Here is a 22026-nt window from a genome sequence, read left to right on the forward strand (position 1 = left end):
CTTTTAAAAAGTAACGACGTTACCTTTCAGTTACTTTTCTATGACACAAAAAATGAGAAGAAAACTAGAAAACGCCCCTCTCGACGTTTTATTGCATAAAATTAAAAAGTACGCTTTTTACTTCATATTGTAACTTAGCTGCAGTTGCGTCTCGAAGTTAGTGTTTGAAAGTTACCATGCCAGAGTAGTGGCGCAAATCAAAATACGAGACATGCGCAGTGCCCTCCACGTGTATTGTTGTTTCACGGTTGGTTCACCCGATTAAAAGCGTTCGCACAGAAAAAAAAACAAACACAAGATAGATAGTGCTTCAAGAAACTAAGATGTAAGTGTTCAGTCACAAAGAACAAGCGCGTGCTTAAAGATAACTAGATTTTTTCTTTCATAAAATATACACGTGGCTATATTCGGGTCGTGACTCGCGAGAAAAAACGTATTCACAACATTGTGCAAGGCCAGCTTGACACTCGAAATGTCGGAATAGACGATTTGAAAAGCGCAAGGAATTTATAAATTGCACTCGTTCAGTGATCTATTATTCATAAAACACTGGAAAGTAACGACAAAAGTAACGTCGTTACTTTCATCGTTACCTCAGAAAAAGGTAATAGAACTACAGTTACAGGTTACATTTTTAAAAAGTAACTCGTTACAGTTACAAGTTACCAAAAAAGTAACTAAGTTACAGTAACGCGTTACTAGTAACGCGTTACTACCCAAGACTGCTTTTGCCAAATTCGCGAGATATCGAGTATGCGAAAACAAAGTCGTTTACAGTAAATGAAATTAGATAAACATGGATGGCATACACCATACATGAGCAATAATGATTAACCTTCCAAAATTTTCATATAAGTGTACGTTTCTTTTTTTTGTTTTGTTTTTTTACGTCAGTCAGATTTATTACCTAGGGTTCCGTGCTTAGGGGGTGTTTTCTTCGTTTTTTTTTCTTCAAAACAAATGTTGTTTTGTTGTTTTTTTTTTGTTGTTTTTTACAAAAATTGGCGCTTATTGGGGCTCATGTCCAAGAAAACAAGAGACACCTGTAAAATTCTCTAGCCTCCAGGAACATATGCTTGCAACGTAAATAGGATTTTTTAATATATATATATATATATATATATATATATATATATATATATATATATATATATTTCATTTGGTATTGTTGAACGTAGTTCGGATTGTCAGTTGGGCGAGTCTTCCCTCAAACGAAGCACTTCGTACGAAAAAATACATTGAAAGGTTTCAAAGCTTGCCTTTATCTTATTCAAAGGTTATACACGATTTCCTGAAACGACCGATGGAAAAATGGTGGCTGCGAGGCGAGAGCGCCGGCCTACGGATCCCCGGGTGGCGGGTTCGAATCCCTACCGAGGTGCCCGCATTCTGACGGAGGCTTATTCTATAGGAAGCACTGTGCAACCCAGCGTTTGGTTGCACGTCTAAAGATCCCCAGGTGTTTCAAATTAATCCTCAGTCCTCCGCTGGGACGTGCCAGATGCACGACGTTAGTTTGGCAGGTAACTCCCCAACATTTTTATTTGACTTAATAGGAAAATGGCCGGTCGGATCCTGGTAGCTGCCCCCGTTCAGCTCGAACATACGGGTCACCTTCTGCCCTTTTCGTCCTTTCAAAGCAGACGAACGATTGCAAAACGCAATTGTTGGTCTGCTTTTTTGTTGTTGGTGGTGTTGCAGGGGTTGTGGTGACTTCAGAACGCCTATCTCTGAATGGAGGATAGTAGGTAGAACTCAAAGCAAGCTGCCTTGAGTTTTATCCACTATTCTTCCGTCGGAGCCAATCAGAACTCGTTGTTCTGACGTCACCACAACACCTGCAGAAGAAGCAGACGACCTTGCGCTCCGCATTGTCCCGGTACCCATACGAGAAGGAAACAAGATAAGGGATCTGGTTTCAGAAGAAAACGAGCAGTCTCTAGTGGACAGTTACTTCAGTGCTGACTGTGTTTCAAATCAACATAAAAATAAATCTGTAGATTTTTTTTTATTGTGGAGTTTGTGTTTTAAAGCATAAAATCCTTTTTAACGGAACCCCCATCCCAAAATTTTGCCCGTCCGTCCGCGCATTTCCCGCGAAATTTAACACAAAAAGAAATTGGTGTCACGCGACGAATCCGGTTTACATTTAGCGGGAAAAATGACGTCACGTCATCTATGCACCAATTCAGTTTCCCCGCTAGATTTGGAGGAAAAATGTAACTTGACCTGGCGTCCTGATATTCAGCTAAATTTAGCGGGGAAACTATGGGAGGAGGGGCATACCCTCGCCTCCGTACCCTCTCCTTTTCCTCCTCAAGAGCTGCGCTCTAATTTCGCATTACAAAGATTTGCAAATGTCCCTTTTTTTTCCTGATTTTGATAAACCAGACTTGGTGGCTAGCTTTCGGGGTTCATAGGCATACATCGAAAGCACGAAAGTCTAATTTCTATTGTGCGTGTTTCTCGCAGCGTAAACACGGATGGCTTCACGGCGCTGGACGTCGCGGTGCTCACTGGAGAAGCTTCGCTGGCGCGGCTTCTCCAGTCGCGGGGTGCCACCGAGAGCCCGCGTTTCTTGTCGCCCGACGCGAGAGCATCCCAGCTGGGGGCGCTGCTCCGAGAGGCTGTTCGCTGCGTGGACGACCTCACCGCCTGCGTGGCATCGGCCTCTGCCAACCAGGGCAGCCTCTCGAATGCACTGCTCAAAGTGAGTACGCCCTTTGTTCCCACACCGAGCATCGCCAGAAAGAATGGGGGAGTAAAGCAGGCAGTTGAACCTTTGATGAGAAAGAGCAATGGGTGATTAATTTTTTTTTAACTTCACCTAGGAGTGTAAAGTAGATTGTTGCGCCTTTTTGACTCCTCTTGAGAGTGTGGAGCGAAAACAAAATGTTGATTATTTGCCGAGGGAGTAAAACAGGTTATTTAACCTTTTTTACTCCACACGGAAGAGCAGGAAAGGGCAGTAGAGCAGGCGGTTGAATCTTTGATGACGGAGTAAAACAGATGGTTGCACTTTTTTACTTTGTTTGAAATTGTTCATTAAAGTAATTTACTGAACATTTGATAAGGAAGTGAAGCAGCTGATTTCACATTTTGTTACTCAACCTGGGAGTGTGGAGTGAAGCAGATGGCTGCGCCTTTTGTTATTCCACTTGAAGAGTGTGGAGCTGTATGCACCTGGTGGTTAAACGTTTTCTGGAGAATATTTGCTCTAATTTTTGCGAGGAATATCAATTCAAGAAATTAGGTAAGGTTTTGAACGATGGAGTAAAAATTCTCAGCTGTTCCATGTTGGAAAGATTTTTAGGTACCAAGCGATGCGTGCAGTTTGGTGCCATCTGATTCTTTAAGTTCAAGATTTTGCATAGTGGGTGCTTTTTTCTTAATAAATTAAGAACGGTCTGCTATACAGACCAGACGAAAAGTAACAACGAAGGTTACTGACAAGCTGCAGTTACTTTGAACTTTCAGTCGAAACTTCAGTACCCCTTTGTCGTTAAAGCAGGCTCGGTTTTGATGTTTTCACTGTTTGTTTTGCAGGAGAAAGAGCGACAGCTGAGCTTATGGAAGCGGCGGCTGGAGCTCATATCCGAGATGAAGGCCGGGTTCGAAGAGCTCCGTAAGTGTCGACGCTTTGTCTTTTGCTACGACTGAACTGCCTTCTTAAATCATAAAGTGTTTTGTTACAAATTTCCCAAAATTTTGGAAATTTTCCGAATTTCCCAATATTTCCCAAAATTTTGTCCGTTGTCTGTCCATGCATTTCTCGCTAAATTTAGCGGGGAAATTGACATTGTGACATTAACACTACGTTGGTCCCTCGCTAAACTTAGCGGGTAAATTGATGTCACGTGACATAGCGCCGCAAGAATTATTCGATAAATCTGTTTCTCCGCTAAAGTAGGCAGGAAAATTTATGTCATGTGACCTGACCACGCGACCTATACACTCCGTGCGGGAACTATAGGGGGCGCTTTGAAAAACGCGCGCAGCGCCGCTAGCGAAGGAGCTGGCGTTCGACCGTGAGGCGCGTTCAGCAGCCTGCCGCGCCTTTTCGCATGCCAAGCTGTTGTGGCGGAAGCGCGTACGGACGAAACTTTTGCTTTTTGAGCCGATACGTTAAGGTGACGTTGCATGAGTGCTGGAGCAGACCTAAGAAGGGCATTTAGCTGTTCTCCACTTCTTATATATGGAGTTGGAGTCGTTATTAGGGGTAATTTCTCTAGTTGCGGCCAAAAAAGGAGTTGGAGCAATTTTCCGAAAAGCAAGATGGCCACCACCATAATTGCTTTGAGTGGGAAATTTATTTCGCTCGTCGCTGTAAACGTAGGACTGCTGGAACGAGGATATTGGAGGCGAGTGAGATGTTCACTAAGTTTGTGCACAAAGTGTGCCAAGTTTCATGAAGACAGCAGGTGTGAAAGTTGTGTTTCTAACGAATAAAGAAATAAAGCTGTACGGTATATCCAATATTGGACCCAAAATGTGGTGTTATAGCGGGCTGTGCGAAGTGCGGATTTGGGCACACAGGTGCTTGGACTTGACAGTAACATGACACAGCACTTATACCAAAAAAAGGTGGCATAGGGAAACCAGGTGAAAATTCGGTTGTGGCGGCGTAACTCAATGGGAACCGGTTTTGATCATGAAAAGGCTGTCAAGAGAATACCACTGGTCGGGGGAGGTGGAGACTTCAGATGTAGGAAGGGACTAGGGGACTGTACTTAAAATGAAACAACTTTACGAAAGGTGGTTCCAAAGCCGAGAAAACAAAGTTGTTGGCCAACACACGGTTTGGCCGCCAAGGGCTTTTGCGGTCAGCTGTTGTGTAATAACCTGTTGTGCGAGGTGCTGATTTTCGGCGCACAGGTACATTGACATGACCGTCACTTGGCATAACACTTATAACAAAGATAGTTGGCATAGCGAAACCAGGTGGAAATTTAGTTTCGGCGGCGTAACTAAATGGGAACTGGCTTTGACCGTGAAAGGCTGTCAGACAATACCACTCATCGTGGGAGGTGCACACTTTACAGGTAGGAAGGGACCAGTGGACGGTACTTCCAGTTTGAACCATTTTGCGATAGTTGGCTCTAAAGCCGAGAGAAAAAAAATTGTTGCCTACAGAACTCGGGGTGTCAGCGTTTCCACATCCAAAAAGAGGCTGATCAAGAAAGAAAGCACACCACATAAACTTCCATACTCAAACGCCGATTCTCCAGTGATTCCAGAGCTTCATTGTTGATTTCTTTAGATCTATATTTGTCACTTTTTTTACCGTTCGAATCTTTCTTCATGAAGTACAGATTGCGTGCCATACTTGTCCGGAAATATCATCGACACGTACGATGGGGGCGAAACTTCTTTGGAGGGCCTCCAACGAAATTGGCACTGCATACCCGCGAGTGTGGGATGGCATTTCAGTTCGTCCCATCGGCGCTGACACATGTAGGCGTTACTGGTACGAAAACCAACGGAGAGCGCAAAGCGGCAGTGTAGAATATGTCAACCGTGCCGACACAGTGGCAGACATGATCGGGAGACCAAATTTCTCGCGTCGTACGGCACGGCTCCATCGTTGTCGCTGTCCCACAAAACATCGGCGAGGTGAAAAACTGTCAAACTTTGTCTCCACGAAACACGGCGCATAACTATTGAAGCACTTAATGACGCAGCACAGGCAGCACTTTATGCTGTGAACCCAGCGCAACCGCACCACTCCGACTTCAATGCGTACCAACGTACGCGGCGTGGTTTCCGTTTCGTTTTCTCTGGGGTTCTCACTGCCTACCTTCAATACCGGCCGCGCGGCGGCGCGCCAGTCGCGTCGCACGGAGTGTATAAACCAATCCCGTTTCCTCGCTGAATTTAGTGGGGAAATTAATGTCACGTGAACTGCCGTCATAAGACCTATGCACCAATTTAGTTTCTCCGCTAAATTTGTCTCCAAAATAGACACCACGAGACCTGATAACATGTGGTCATGTGACTAATTGAGTGGCCTTGCTGAATTTTCTGGGGAAATTTATATGTCACGTGGACCTATACACCAATTCGATTTCCCCTCTAAATTTGCCGGGGAAATTATTGTCATGTGACCTATGCACCAAGTCAGTTTCTTCGCTAAATTTATAAAAATATACCTAGGTTCTCCACTTCCGGAACGACGGTTTAATGTCTTGTAAACAAATTTAAGTTGTCACTACTTAAATACTGCATCTCATGCATTATACAACTTTGTAGATAAAAGTGGCTGGCACATTTTCGGTCTGAAGTTTGCATTTGTGTTTCTGGAATCAAACTGCACTAGTTTTTTTTGGTTAGTAAGCTGCTAGGTATCTATAAAAAGCAATACCATGTTTTCAATGTTGATGAAAATACATTTAATGAATGAGTGACACATTGCACTATTATAACTTTGCCAAACTTTGTATTTCGTGTCTGAGTGCAAGGATGACAGCATAGCTATTGATCATTTTTGCCCTAAGTGGTTTCCCCTAACTTTTGTTGTTTTGAATTCAGATACACTAGAATCTCTCAATAATTTAATTTCATTTCATTTGCAAAAAAAAAAAAACAGAAATCATTTCAGCATCTATAAGTACACTTCCACCAGCTAGCCTGTACTTTGACTCTTTTCACATTTTCTTCTCTGTATCAGCATACCATAGATGTCTATATCAACAATTTTAGATTACCGCAACTTTGCCTATGCTATAGGGAGATGTTCTGACAAGCAGCTGTAATACATACACTTGAAGTATTTATAGGATAAAAGTAGTAGTGTAGCAGCTATTCCACTGAAACTGAGCTTGCATCAGAATCATTCTACCACATGCAACATGAAAATTGTAGAGTTATGACAGTTTTGTAGTGTATGGCACAGTGGTCTTGGATAACAATTGCTCTACAGAAAACGTTCAGTATCTAAATAGTAAAATTGCTATTTTCTTTGTGTAAGTTTGCCTTACCGTGATTTTTAATTTGGCATGAAGTGTATTTTGCATTTTATCCTGTACTTTCAACAAGGATTCCATCATGTTTTGACTAGTCTTTGCAAATTAATTGGTTCAACCGTTAGGTTTGTCATCCATTTTTTTGGTCTTACTGTTTTAATTTCCCACAGGGCCCCCGGACCCTCCAAGTCAGGTGACACTAGAAGTGGTGGGAACACACGCACTCAGGGTCCGCTTCACGGAACCTGCATCTGCCCTTCAAGCAGCGGTGTTCGTCACAAAGTACAATGGTGAGTTTAGCTTCCCACAACACTCAGTAAGCTGCGAGAGAAGAAAAAAACTAATGGGTGCACCAAATATCGGTGGCAAAGATGTTTTCTTTTTACTCACCTGGGACAGAAATTTCGACTCAAGAACAGTGCCGTGACTGTTATGTATGGCAAGTGCAATCACAGGCTATATGAACCCAAGTGTAGTGAATATCCTATATCTAATTACATTGCAGTATATTTTTTCTTATGTGACGAGGTTATTTCGAGTGGGCCCAGGTTTACTTGGAGCAAGAACCTTTCGAACGGTGGCAGTTTGTCGAAGGCTGCTTTGCTACGACAACAGATTGCAAGAAGTGGGGCTTAGTTCTCAAAAAGCATTGGTCATATTTCAATTTTTTTTGACACATGGTATATATTTTATTTGTTGTATTCTGAAAGCATCAAACGGCTCTAGCCTTATTGGAATGCTGAACTCCCCAAAGACATTTTTTTAATTGCCTGGATAGTACACGTTCGAAAACACATTTGTCACAAAATGTACTTTCCCCGAAAATGTGTCTTAGCATTATATTTATGTCGTTAGACACATATTGCCACAGATGGAAAATGATGGAGGAGCAGAAAACTGAAAATAAATTTTGATCGGTAAACTTGTGCCGGAAACAAAGGAAAGAATGAGCGTCGAGAAAGCAGCAGTGTGCGTCGAAGGCAGCGGCAGCAGTGAGCATCGAGGTGTAGGCGTGACAGCTGGTTAGTGCGAGAATGCATAGAGTTAGCCGGCAAGGCCGCGCTGGGCTCCTTATCTATTACCCTCTGTATTTCAAACATTTGGTCTAGAATGTTCGAGTGTCAAACACTCCGGAGACTGCCTCTGCAAGATCATATTGGCCCCTTTATCTAGTACACTTGAGGTAAGAGTAACTGCAAATCTTCTAGAAGTATGGAGAAGCTTTCCTCTCGGTCATGCACGCGGCAATATCGAGCTAGGAGCGATTCAGAAACTAACTAACTTCCAGACATTGATCCTGATATAAAAACTAGTTTCAAAATCATTCTCTCAAAGTACCTATCCCAAAAAATATTGCAGGAAAAATTTATTTTGTGGCATACGTGCCAAACCAGGCACACGCACACACAAAAAAGCTTTTAGCGCGTTTACGGTCCCTTTAATTTTTTTTGTCTTCTTTAATGGAACCCACCCAAAGGGTGCGTCGAGTTTAATCGAAACCTCTCGTTGTTGTTGCTAGCTTTTCACCTCTTTCTTGCCCTTTGTCATTGTAGAATAGCCAATAGGAATGTCCGGTTGTAGTACCCCCCCCCCCCCCCCTTCTGTGCACTGCTATATCTCTCAACCTACTTTCTATATGTGGGTGCAGTCGAGTGGTGCGAGCACGAGGACTTCTCGCGCGATGTGGGCTCCAAGGAGGTGACGGACGTACAGAGCACAGAGGTGACCCTTCCCGACCTGGAGAAGGGGGTGGCCTACTTCGTGAGGGTGGCTGCGGGCAACGCCAAGGGCTTCAGCAGCTACCAGACCTCCTGGCCGCCCTCTGCACGACCCTCCAGTGAGCCCTCGTTTTTTTCTCACTTTGAGTGTGCTTTGAGCAAGGATTTAATAATGGGTAAAGTTTCGAAAAGCTTAACGCAAAAGTGTAAAGCACATCATTTCTCTGCTAAATTTAGCGGGAAAACCTGGATTATGTGTAGAAATTGGCAGCACGCGCTATTCGAGATTCGCTTCGAGGCGAACTGAGATATTCATACTTTTCGAAGTGTTGATTGCGTCGGGTTTGCCCCGTTGAGTGCGCTTCTTACGAAGCACCTATGCACTGCGGAGAAGCAACACCTGCGGATGCGAGCTCCGTGGGTGTTGCTTCTTCGCAGTGCATCGGTGCTCGGTAAGAAGCGCACTGTCTTGCTGTGATCAACACTTGGAAAAAGTTTTAATATTGCAATTGCGTGCTTGGGTGAAAAGCACTCTTTCAGAGCGAACACGTGCGGCTGGTCTATTTAAACAGAAATGGAAACGTTTGTCAATGCTAACATCTACATCGCTGTAAATTTTTCAAAAATTAAACTGCTGACCATTTTTGCCTTCTCGCTGTTATGCAAGAGTATGTCTTAGGCAGAGATGCCTTGACAAGCTGGCCTTCATCATTCGTGATCTTTCTTTTTTTTTTTAATTCGAGATTGAAGAAAGAATATATCGATGTAGCAAGATTTGTAAATTCACTCATTTAGCTATAACTGGGCATCTCTATATGCTTAATTTTATGTAAAATCTGTCATTTACTTTCCATCCCAAGGCATTCTGAGATCCTAGTCCTGAGATCACAGTTCATAAATATAGTTCTATTAAAATGGGCTTATAAATGAACGAATGCAAGCTTTGGAACTGCCTTCACAAGTTTAGCTAGGTTTTCGTTTAAGCATGGTGCAACAGCAGTGAAGGGCCTGAAGAAACTATTCGATATACGATGTGAAAATATTCTGCCAATACCAATATTCGCTTCGAGCTCAAAATCCACTATTCGCACATGACTATAATAACTATACACCAATTCAACTTAACATACAGCAACTATTTTAGCTCTATGCTTAACAGGGTTGCATTTTCGCTCTGTATGACTGGATGTTGCTCGTTAAAGGCTGAATGTGCACACAACCAAAGACTGTCACGACGACATGCAGGCTGGCGAGAGGTGGAAGACCGTTCCCAGCGGTGGACCGGGCGGATTGAGCGCCTGGATGCGCTCTTCCAGCAGGTCATGGAGTCAAGGCCCGCCCATGCCGCCGAGGTGGTGTCTCTGCAACGGAGCAACACGACGGGGGGCATCGGGGTACCCGGGCTCGCCAACACCAGCTCCGGAGAGTCCACCGAGACGACCCCCATGCAGCAAGTGCGTTTCGCTTCCGCATGGCCCGTTCACACTGGACCAACGCTCAACAAACGCCCCTCACAAACACGCCAAAAATTGGCTGCACTACGAAAAGCAATTTTAGGGTTGGTGGTGTCTTCAGCCAACATCAATGTTTGCGAACAGGATTGATTGTGTCTCCCAAGTGTTTTTTCTGTTTTAGCCAGCAGTGTTTGTTGTTTGTTTGCCTGCTTTGAGTGTTAGGGATCCGACTCTGACGCAGTCTCTGATGATCTCCACCTCTATTTTTGTACAGGTGAAGCTCTGCGATTCCTTTGTGTTCATTTGTCTCCGTACTTCTGCAGACGAGGTTCTGTTACACTTAGCTGGGAGCATCTTCTTTCCTTTATTTTACAAATGAGGCTTTGGTACAGTGGTGAGGTTGGAATGCCTTAGCCATTAGCCGACCTAAGATTAAACATCTGAAGTGCTACGTCACAAATTAGTCGAAGTAAACAATTTAACCATGTTAAAACAAAGAAAAAATCTCTTATGATAAAGTGAGGAGGTTTCGGAATTGAAAATAAAAATTGCTGAGAATAACAGAGAGATATATGATAATGACAAAGAGAGAGATAGAGCTAGGGAAAAGGAAAGCAGGACTTTTTGGAATCGAAGAACTACAAATATGCAATTTGCAAAACAAATTACAGTGAAATGTGAAGGCCTGTCATTCGGAAATAATCAGTTTGCTAAATATTCCTCTCATGGTGCCCACAAATCTGCTTGCATGTTTTACACTGAACATTTCATTTTTTGCTGTTTTGAGCTTTAAACAACTTCAGTCATACAGTTTTTTTTGTTTATACCTGTCACCTTTAAGTCAAATCACATTTATTTATGGTAAGCCATAATTTGGTGCACGCAAAGTGCGCCAAGAGCAGGCAAACTGGCATGCCGTATTACATCTTGTACGCAAATGTTGCTGCTGTCCCAGCCGACTGCCAGGATTGGCGACCTAACTGCTTCGACGTCTTTCTTGCGTCCTTCAGAGGCGGCAGATGCGCAAGAGCATTCGGCAGCTGTTTGCGGCGGCGCCCAAGTTCCAGCGCAGCCTGAAGCGTGGCGTGTACCTGGCCTGCCTGTTCTACAACGAGGACCGCATTCTTGTGACCACCGAGGAGACCCTGCCCATTCTTGAGGTGGACGACTCCTTCCCTGCCTCCCTTCAGACAGACTTCCACTGGATGATGAAGGTATGCTTGCCCTATTTATTCATTTATTTATTAATACCTCGTAGGCCCTACCATTTGACATTACACGAGGGATGGGCTTCTGAAAATTTCGGTAGTAAAAAAGTAACAAGTAACCTTAAGAACGACAGAAGTTTTACGCTCAAGAACAATCCGTAAACGTACATAAGAACAAACGAAATTTATACATTGAAAAAATAGCCTAGTAACACATCATCACTTCAGTAGTATTAGAACTGCGCATATTTCAAATATTCGCTGAGCAGAGTAACAATATTGTTAGCTGAGACTGCGAGGTCGGTCAAGGAGTTCCATTCAGTTATCGTTGAGGGTAGCTCGTGCAAACAAAATAATTTCACCAAAAGATCCTTCCGACTTTGTTAGCACTACGCACAACTTAACCCCCCCCCCTAAGAATTTTTTTTATCTACCTGGACAGATTTTGTATTGCTGCATGCGTGGTATAGTTGGCAATGCATGTGGCTGCCACGTGGAGAAACTGGGTTTTAACCTCTCAGCCTGGACGTTCTTATAATTATGCACTCTTCTAGAAAGCTTCAGCCCCTTTTTGTCTGTCGTTGAGTGTTATGGTTTGGAACATTTCTGACCGTGTTGCATGTTTAAAAGCAGCGGTAATGCAGTGTTTTGGAATGGTCATCCTGACAATGCCGTCGCAAGATCCAGGCACAAGTTTGCCTTTTTAAACTTTTATTAACAGTCTTAGATTCATCTACCATTTTCCATCTGTGACAGTATTTCACAGAATGAATTCCCACCCTTTCCAAAAAAAAAAATAATAGAATGAGCCATGGTCTCCATCTGCCCTTTTTTCTCGTCCCTTTACTCGGTGTGTGGTGGGCAGAAAGCAAAGGCCCGAAAGGGAGGCTGTACCTCTCCTCTAGGTTTTTTCCAGTCAGTCAGAGGCTCACAATATTACTTCTACTTGGACGTCAGTGTTATGTCCTCTATATACAACTCATTATGGAGCTGGCATGTCCAAGCGGACAGAATTACTCCGCACATACATCACGCTTTACAGTGTAAATATTGCATTCATTCATTATTTGTTAGTCATGTGCAAATAGTGGATTTTGAGTTAAAGTATACTCAAACAAATAGTGGTTTTGGCCGAAATTTCCTAATCGAATATTTAATAGTTTCTCCAAGCCTTTTACTAGCGGGTAGCATGCTTAAATGAAAATTCAGCCAAACACGTGAAGGTTGTCCCCTACCTTCTACTTGTCCATTTCTAACCTCAATTAATTATAATATAGCTATATTTATGTACTGTGTCACATGTAAACAACAAAATTGTTGCAGCTATCCTAATCGAGGGGATTTGTAAATCTGAATGCTCTATGCAAATATTCTTTTTCAATTTAAAATTTGACAAAAAAACAGCAAAAAAATGAGCACGAATGCTGAGTGTAGGTTGTCAAGACATTGGTGCCTAACATTTATTCTGCAGAGTCTGTCATAATGGCGGCGAGTTAGCCCCTTTGAGTGCGCTTCTCACTGAGCACCATTGCACTACGGGGAAGCAATATACCCGCGGAGCTTACGAGCTCTGCGGGTGTAGCTTTGCTGCAGTGTACAGGTATTGGTGAGAAGCACACTCAACGGGGATAACTTCTGTGATCAATGAAGTGAATATCGAATAGCATATTGTTTGAAATAACTATGCTATAATATTGTTTTTTTTTAGTTAAAGTGCAGTTTGTGGGTATGTTAAATCCAGGCAGTCAATACAAAAAAATAATGTTGGGAGTGCAATATATTAATTTTAATGGACAACTGAGAAAAAATATAGTTCCTATAATGAAATACAAACATGCTTCATCATAAAATAACTTTTGCCCCTTTTTTCCCAGGTGGCATGCACGTGGGATGATGTCCGCACCCTGAGGCAAGACATGGAGAAGAGCCACAGTTCTTCCAATGTTCACTTCCGGAGCAAGCTACTGCAAACTGTTGAGCAGATGCAGGTATGCTTATAGTAAAACATCTGGATGCAGTGCTTTTGATCCACAACATGCGTTCGTTAAATTGGTTGTTTGTTGGGAAGTTACTGACATTTGCTCTTGCCGAGACTTTTCAAATATTTAGTTCCTCTTTGTGTTCATAATAACCAGGAATGTTGTGCAAATATTCGAAGAGTAGTTTCGAAAAAAAATTGCGAGGACACCTAAGCACTTCTTACAAGTTATGAATGCGAAAGCATGAATGTCATTCTTCCGCTCCCGTAGTCTGTCTGCAGTGTACTGGCGTGGACGGTCATGTTTCGCTACTGCTAAGGTTGTGGCTGCCGACGATGTAGATTCCTCAGGTGCTCCATGTTCCTCATTGCCGAGAAGAGCAAAAGTGGCCGCAGTCGCAGCCTCCCACCCCCCTCCAGCAGTGCCCGACACGAGAGCGGCGGCCGAGCACGTGCTCTCGAGAAGCTGCCGCCATTGGCTATCACGGCGCCGGCTCTGCTTCATGGGGCAGTTAATGCTTTCGCATTATCATGTGCTATTCAATATTTGCTTCGAAGTGAACTGCGATATTGTTTTCAAAGTGTTGATTGCGGCAGGTATGCACCGTTAATTTCGGTATACACCAACAACATGGAACGCAACCTGCAGTCGTCTTTATTACTTCAACCGTGTGTGTCTAATCCCGCGCAGTCTGCTCTGGGTGTTCAAGACCTGGGCCAGGTGTACTACAAGCCGCTGCGCGACTATGAGGGCACCACAGTGCTCTGCGTGGTCAAGTATGTGAGCGAGCCGAAGACGGTGAGCGCACTCTCGGTCCGCTGGATACCCCTGGCCAAGATACAGCGCCGGATACCAAGCGTCAGCGACGGCGGGGAGCTTCCCTCGGCATCAGAACTCTTGGTTTCTTCCCTCTCGGTGAGCTGAATCACAGATGCCATCACGCGACAGTTACTCGTAGACTACGCCTCATTTCGAGGAGACTGGCCCAACAGTGGTTTTCGTTGTTTACTTGCCTCGTTCGACTGCTTGCCTCTTGAAATTATCGGAGAGGATGCTTTGTTGCGAATAATGTATAAAAATCGATGGAGGAAATCTTTAGGTTTCAACAAATATGAGGCCCTTTTTGGGCACATAGTATTCTAGTGATGTCTGAAATCAGATCGGTGCAGTGTAGCATACACGTGCACACTTTTAGAGGTGTAGGCCAAACAAAGTGGATATGACAGAAGAAAAAACTTTTGAGCATGCCTCGATTCTTAGTGCAAAGCTGAGAGACGTAGAATAGGTTCTGCACATCTTAACTCTTTAGAAAGACATAGAAAAAATTGTGAGCAGCAGCAGAGGTTTTATTTTCGATGTTTCGAGCAGAGCCTGCTCTTTTTCTTATATCAAAATCTTGAAAAGAGCAAGCTCTGCTCGAAATATCGAAAATAAAGCCTCCACAGTTGCTCACAATTTTTTATTTGACTTCGAGTGATTTCTGACCTCTTTATATGTGTTGGTCTTCAAGTTTCTGGGGCTTTTAGACTTGTCTGAAAGGAGCTAGGATGCGCATAAAGCATTCTGCATCTAACTTCCTGGTTAAATATTCCGGCAAAGCCGTGTCACGCATTTCCATTACTTTTACATTCTAGACATAAAAAACCAGCCCATAAGTGCATTTTGCGTTAATATTCCTGCTTTCAATAGTTCACCGCTCCAGCTACTATAGTCGCAGTCAAGGTGGGAACGACAGTGAGGAACTTCAGTTTACCCGCCTCCAACGAGAGATTCCTACTTTCAACAATGCTTTAATCTCTTGTGTGGCTGGAGCACAGTAGAAGGCACTGAGTAGATGCTGGAGGCTGGGTGTTAGAAAAACATGCCCTGCTTTTCTCACTTCATCAGTGACCATAATGCTGTCGATCATGGTAGACCTTTCCAAGTCACTGGTCTTACATTGTGACATCAAAAAGGCCATCACTCTGCCCGGCAAGCCTCATAACTTAGGGTTTGCATGCATGCAGAGACCAATAATGACCATGGCTTCCCTGTGCATCATGCAGGAGATGATGACGTACAACCAGGCAAGCTGCAAGCCCCTGGCCCGTGGCCTGTACCTGGGCTATCTGAAGCTCAAGAGCTCCATGGACCTCATCAGTGTGCTGGTGCCCTACCGCAACCCGAATGTGCTGCCCTACTGCAGGATACGGGACAACCCCCACGTCTCCTGGTAGGCACAGTCTTTGGTCTGAAGGCCCTTTCACGGAGTGCCGTTTGACCACGCTTGACCATGTCTTGAGAAGTTGTGTCAAGTTACTACTCTCAGTCACCGGGACATGCACACTTTCGTTCAAAGTGCAGCAAGCAATTCAAGGCTTGAAACATGGTATTCGAAGCACAAATCTACCTGTGGCTTGCAGTCATGTTTCACAGCATAATATAGGGTATGAGCCACCGTCCCTTCTCCTGCATCACGGCTGTCCAAGGCCAAAATAATAATAATTATTATTACTATTATTGTTATTTTATAGTCGTATGCCGCTGTCTTGATGGGCCATAACTGTCATGTGTGTAACAGTAATGCATGTGACAACCTTGGTAACGCGCAGCTCCTGCATACTGTTGGGTGCGTTTCCGTGCATTGCAACCGTGTTATGTGGAGAAGCAGATTATTGCAATGTGGGAAAGCGTGCTGCGAAACTCGCTGTAGTTGCTTTATTAAAGTTAAATGTAGCATCAAAATGTTTGATAATGTAATGAGGTACGGTGGCTTTTGAAGCTGATGCATTTTGTGACTGTACTGGCTACATTGTTTTCCCTAAAACGGAAGTATGCAATTATTGCAGTGAGGAGTGGCGCTGGCTGAGAGGCCTAACCGGCGGAGATGCCAGCAACACTGGTGCCAACGAAAGGGAACCAGACGAACCCCAACCTGGCAAAGCGGAGCCTGACGAAGCACAGCTGCGCTTTCAGCGTGCAGTCTCGGCGGCAGCTAGAAACCTCTTTGCGCAGCTCGAGGTTCCACCAGAGCTTCATGATGCACACCGGTGAGTCATGCCATCTTACTTGTGCAGTGGGAATCACTTGCTATAGTCGGCTTCCAATAATTTAGAATGAAAGGGAATGCCTCTAGCTGCTTTGAATTGGTAGAGGTTTCAGGTATGGAATCTCTGTAAAAGATTAATCTGCCTTAGCAGAGGTAGAGTGGGGGTGCTATCTATAACCGAACAAGAATGAGCTCGGATGTTATAGCTTTGTGCTTGGCCCCAGACCTACGTTCTGAATTAGCATGCCATTTGTTCATCCTAATTTCTATTTAGCTTATCTGACATGTCAGCACAACCATGCCAAAAAGAAATGGAATTTAGTTTTTCGTTGCATAACACAAGGCTAAATGTGCAATACAGTTATTTATATTTCTATACATATGCTACATAATAGCATGCTTTTTCTAGATATTAGAGTAGCATTTCAATCCTAGTTTCTAGCAGATTGTATGCATGATTTTACAACAGCTCATAAATATTGTTTGTTCCAGCATTTAGCGGTCACTACTGGTGGTTGCTTTGCCGAGTAAACGTCAGAGTGCTAACTCGATTTAAGCTTTTTGAGGAAAAAATGCAGTTATTGTTGTAGAGTGTTCAGTCTGTGTGGGGTCGGACTACCATTGAGAATAAAGACACTGGCTTCTTCTGTAGGTGAGAAACCTAGTCGGTGCAGGCTACTAACCTGGATTCTTTAATGCACATCATGTGCTATAATCATCAAACAAATGCAAGCTTGTACGACACTCGTCCATATCAAAATGGGCAGCGGCGAGGATCGAACCCATGATTAGCACAAACTTTGACTCCGCTACAGGACATGCAGAGCTCCAAGTCCCTTTAGTGGAGTCGGAGGTTTTTCGATCGAGGCCAACGTCATCTTGGAAACTAAACTCCCGTACCACTTGTCATGCAGGTTGTACGACGCCGAAGTCGTGGAGCTGTCTGAAGGGGTCAGCTTCCTGCTTGCGCTCCCACCCGTGGAGGGCGTCTGCTCGGTGCCGGGTCAGCGGGAGGAGCTGACCTCTCGGGCCGACTGCCTGGCGCTTCCGGTTCAGATCTTCGAGGTCATCCACATGGGGACCTACCAGAGGCCCCTGATGGCACGCTATGCTCGCGTCTCTTCCATCCTCGAGACCGACACCGTGCTTGCGCAGCACGCGAACCGAGAGGTATGTGCAGCTACCGCCCCGACCTGTTCATCGTTGGTTACAATCCTTCGTGTCATCCAGTCCCGACTGGAGTCCTACGTCTGCAAACGTCTAATGGATGGCGTTTGGTTGTAGCTTGGTAGGTGAGTGAGTGGTTAAAAAGAGCTACAAGTGGCAGCTGAGCACAGATAGCATCGAGGCACTTGTACTACTGGATCGCGTTAAGGTTGTTGTTGTAGTTTAGTCTGGTAGTTTTTTTATTCAACAGAACCTCTACTAAATCTGTCTGGTAAATTGTATGGGTGTGCGACACATTTATACACCTGCACAGTTTTCAAACGTAGTATCCACGCATACTATATTGCAATTGCTTCTGTGCAATAGTATTTGGAAATTTTTTAGAAGCTGTGTAAGCATAGTTCGGCAAACACGGCTAGTCTGAAGCGGTCGAGGAGCTGTCCTCGAGCATAGATTGTGCCGAGAAGCACCTATAACGTTGTGTTACGTTAGGGCTGTAACAAAATGTTTTACTGTCCAGTATTTTAAACAAAAAGTGAACCTGCTGTGGAAAGCTTGAAAGAAACCTCCTGGAAACTTAAGAGTGGGAGCCTATGTTTACCTAAGAGACAGCTTCCGAGTAACTGAAGAAGCTTATAATCCTCCTGGGGAAATATCAACTGGTACTCTAAGGCTTCCAATGGGTTTTATATTTTAAAAAAATTCTTTGCTGATTGCGTGTGCTTCCTTTTACCATCACATTATACATGCCGGCAAATACTATCACACTATCAACCTAATACTCATGAGATTGGTTTTGCCTCCTACTATATACTTTATATCACCGAATAAGAGTGCATAAAAACTACAAGACGTGCGAACATGGACGCACATACTAAAAGTGCAAGGTCATGGTGCATTCACTACACTCGATTGGCTGAGCCGACTACCATATCAGAATCTCAACAAGAGAACAAGTACCGTGATGTTGCCCCTTTGGCACTCTCTGATCGGCCCTATCTGCTCAGTGTTGGCTGCACTCTGTCTCACAATCTAAAGAAGTATAATATCAATTTGGGCACCTTCACTTAATCGCAGGCATTCTCCGCGCCAGAGGTGGCCGCAGCGCGGAGCCGCCTCAACCAGCTCCAAGACTTCCAAGTCCAGCTGGACCAGACGTGGCGTGGCATGCGATGGATCATGGACGCCCTCACCTTTGCCAGGGACCGTGCCCTCAACGCCGGCCTCCCCTTCGCCTCTGTTTGGACTTGCTCCGCATCCGACGGAGCCTCCTCGTCCCCCAGGTCCACGAGCCCCACCTGCCGACGCTCGTCCCAACCTAGCGCCGCAGCGCGGAGGGTCTCCCGTGTGGACGATCTCATCGACGCCAAACTGTTCCTCTCCGTCAGCGGGACCTCATCGTCCGTGAGTGGCGGAGGACTCGAAATCAGGCGTTGTGCATCCGCGTCGCGACTCGTCCTGGAGCGACCTCAAGACTTCGAGGAAGTGGAGGAGGCACGCCAAGGTGGCGGCTCGGTAAGCTTCGATTGTGGCGAAGAGGACGACGACACCAATGACGAGAATGAGGAAGAGAGCACAGCGACATCTCCGAGCGTGCTTCGCGTCTACGCTGCGTATGACTCGGGACTTCCGCCTGGCACGAGCATCAAGATCCACGTGACTCCGGAGACGACGGCGAGAGAGGTCGTGGAACTCGTGGTGCGGCAGCTAAACACGGCGGTCGTGGCCAAAGGTCGCCATGGTCCACTTTACGGGGACGAGCGACTCGCGGACTTCTGTCTGGTGGCCGTGGTCGGAGCACGAGAGCGGTGCCTAAGCAGCGACTTCCAGCCCCTGCGGCTCCAGAACCCATGGACCAAGGGGCGCTTGTTTGTGCGTTTACGGAGTGATGCTAGTTCTTAGTTAGAGTCTGGACTTCTCTGCGGCAAGAACGAACCCTGGTCCATTGGACCATTGAGAGCACTTGTAACTGCAGACATTAGACTCCAGGGTCGTGAGGAATGGTACCAGGCACTATGGTGGAAGAGCCTATGACTGCTCAATATGGCAGAGTATGTTCAGTGGAGGTCGGCAACCTCCACCGACCTCCCGGACAGTTCAATGAAGAGTACCATCCAGGACAGTACTGTCCGGGACTCTTCTATCCAGGACAGTACCGTACAGGGGTGTACCGTCTTGGAGAGTGAATTCTGAAGCAGTATGATCTGGAATACGGCAGAAGAGATAAGTTCTGCTAGTGCACTAGGTCATTTGAAAGCATGGTGACCTCACTAGCCATTGTGGTGCTTCGAATGAACTCTCGGAATGTGCAAGCACTTCCTCCGAGGCGAAGCCGCGTTGTCGTGTTGCAACGTCGCCTTGAAAGTACCATGCTGCTTTGTGGTACAAAACAGGCGTTTATCCTCTTGTTTGAAATGGTATTTCTAATGCTCCTGGAGAGTAGAAGGGCTATGGGGCCCCGAGATGCCCCTTGCTATGTAATTTATTGCAAAGTGTTTACAATGTACAGCGCTGGGCGCCATGACACTCTAATTTATTTATGATTGTGTTTCTTCGTGTTGTGCAATCACCTGCCGAACAAGGGCTGTCACACAGACAAGCCAATAGCCATTGTTATATGCCGTCTGGTCTCGAGCGACTCATTGTGCATTTTAAAACTGCAGGCTGCAGTGAGAATGAGTATGTATTTGTTCATCCCTCTGAGCAAGATGATTCCAAAACGATGTCGCCTCCTTCAAATGTTTACCAAACTGTTTGCTCCTTTCCTTATCTTGACAGCTATAAAGAGCGACTCTCAAAAGGGCCGTTGATAAAGAACCCCACTCATTCTAAACTTGTATCGAAGACTTTAGAGCAGGCATGAAGTTGTATGACCTCATGAGGTGCTTGATTTTGAAAGTTTTAGGCCGTCAAATTTATACTGAATGTGCATACCAACATATGTGGGAGGTGCCTTAGGAGAACCCACAGTTGAAACTAGTAATTACTCATGGACCATGCCAATCAAGCACCCTCCTTCAAAGTGTGAACTCACAAAGCCACTGTTATGTTGATAGGACCACAAAGTAACTGAACGTTCCATTCAAACACTGCAACAACTATACTCTATTTGAAGTAAAAAGGGAAAATAGGCATGACGTAAGAGGATACCAACAAACTTCTCTACAAAGACCATCTCTATGGTGCCTAGCTCTTACGATTTGAAACCTGAAGGAATAATATCATGTAGTCACATTAACAAACGCAAACTCGACGTGTCGAGTTTAGCACCATGCAAGACCAGTTTCAAGGATGAGAAAAATAACGTTCCCCCTTTGAATGAAACTCGAAACACTGCAGAAGGGAGACGAACCACCGAGATAATGTGACTGGTACATTGTAAACGTCTTTCCATGAAATTGAAAGGTACACACGAGAAAGAAAAGGTCGTGTTGATGCTTTTACAAAGGCACATCGCATTCAAAGTGGTAGTTGTTGGTTTCCAGTTTTTTGCATAATTTCTAGGCACCTGTCTCTTCTCTCAAGGACTAGGATACCGTGTTAATAGAAGCCACAGTCCCCCATGCCGTCTTCTGCAAATGCCACCCATCACCAGTGCAGTCTGGTAAAACTCGCTCCTGCCACAAATTCCATCTGCTAGAGATGCTGTCTGTAAGGGGCGACCGCTTCAAGTCTCCAACATTGTTTGCAATGCTAAGGTCACAGCTCAATGGCAGATGCTGTCAGGTACTAACATCACGCGACAGAGGCCAGCAACACAGATGTCATTTGCTCCAGTCGACGTGGGGGCATAGTCAAAGTGTTCGTGATATTTTGTGTGCACACTAGAAACAGACAAGCTGTTGAGAGACTGTTGTACCCATGGTTGTACCGCTACTATTTATAAAAAAAACAAAGATGTGTTAGCTTTCCGGAGCAACAATGTTTGTTTTCAGTGTTTCAGGAAAACAAAATGCCAGCCCATGTTTACTTAGTCTGACCTTGCATGGAGCCGATGTCGGAACCGTAAACTTCTTTATTAGAGAGAAGAAAAACAAAAATTGCCACCCGCTTTTAAGGTTGGGGATGTACTGCGAGATAAATGCAGACGTTGCTTCTTTTTTTTTAGAAAGAACCGGTCCGTTTTTAAGACATTTCACAGCTATTTTTTCCTGTAACATACTCCGCCACTGTTATGCATAAATTTGTGCTGTTGAGTAACTCTACAAAAAATTCAAACCAAGCCAGATATGTACATAAATGTTTTGTTCAGTTTTTACAAATGTGGTGTACTGCATTCATTTTTTTTTTTTTACTGTCAGTTCAAGATATGTTTGCAATGATGAGTTGAGCTTGATGAGGAATTCAAGCAAGTGTAATCCGGAATTGGATAAGTAGTCCATATTTAAGCTTAGCAAAAATGAAGCATTCACACTGTGGAGAACAAGAGAATGTGCGTTGGTGGTTTCAACCGAAGTTTTCGAGATTTGGTCAAATTGTGGACAGAACATCACTGATGCCACAGTTAGCA

The 22026-nt window shown here is 44.6% G+C and overlaps 1 protein-coding gene across 1 annotated transcript in view; it reads left to right on the forward strand.

Moving 5' to 3' along the window:
- LOC8052869 (ankyrin repeat and fibronectin type-III domain-containing protein 1) overlaps positions 1 to 21778 on the forward strand; it is a 37121-nt gene extending 15343 nt beyond the window's left edge. The window contains exons 6-17 of the mRNA XM_029971619.4: positions 2473 to 2710; positions 3547 to 3625; positions 7133 to 7252; positions 8611 to 8799; positions 9926 to 10134; positions 11145 to 11348; positions 13217 to 13330; positions 14012 to 14236; positions 15367 to 15533; positions 16150 to 16350; positions 17264 to 17519; positions 18594 to 21778. Coding sequence (XP_029827479.2) covers positions 2473 to 2710; positions 3547 to 3625; positions 7133 to 7252; positions 8611 to 8799; positions 9926 to 10134; positions 11145 to 11348; positions 13217 to 13330; positions 14012 to 14236; positions 15367 to 15533; positions 16150 to 16350; positions 17264 to 17519; positions 18594 to 19418 — 2827 coding nt within the window. The 3' untranslated portion in view covers positions 19419 to 21778. The remainder of the gene's footprint in view (positions 1 to 2472; positions 2711 to 3546; positions 3626 to 7132; positions 7253 to 8610; positions 8800 to 9925; positions 10135 to 11144; positions 11349 to 13216; positions 13331 to 14011; positions 14237 to 15366; positions 15534 to 16149; positions 16351 to 17263; positions 17520 to 18593) is intronic.
- Positions 21779 to 22026: the final 248 nt, after the last annotated feature.

This window comes from Ixodes scapularis, unplaced genomic scaffold, assembly GCF_016920785.2.
Source record: "Ixodes scapularis isolate PalLabHiFi unplaced genomic scaffold, ASM1692078v2 PGA_scaffold6__148_contigs__length_123643588, whole genome shotgun sequence".
Taxonomy (NCBI): domain Eukaryota; kingdom Metazoa; phylum Arthropoda; class Arachnida; order Ixodida; family Ixodidae; genus Ixodes; species Ixodes scapularis.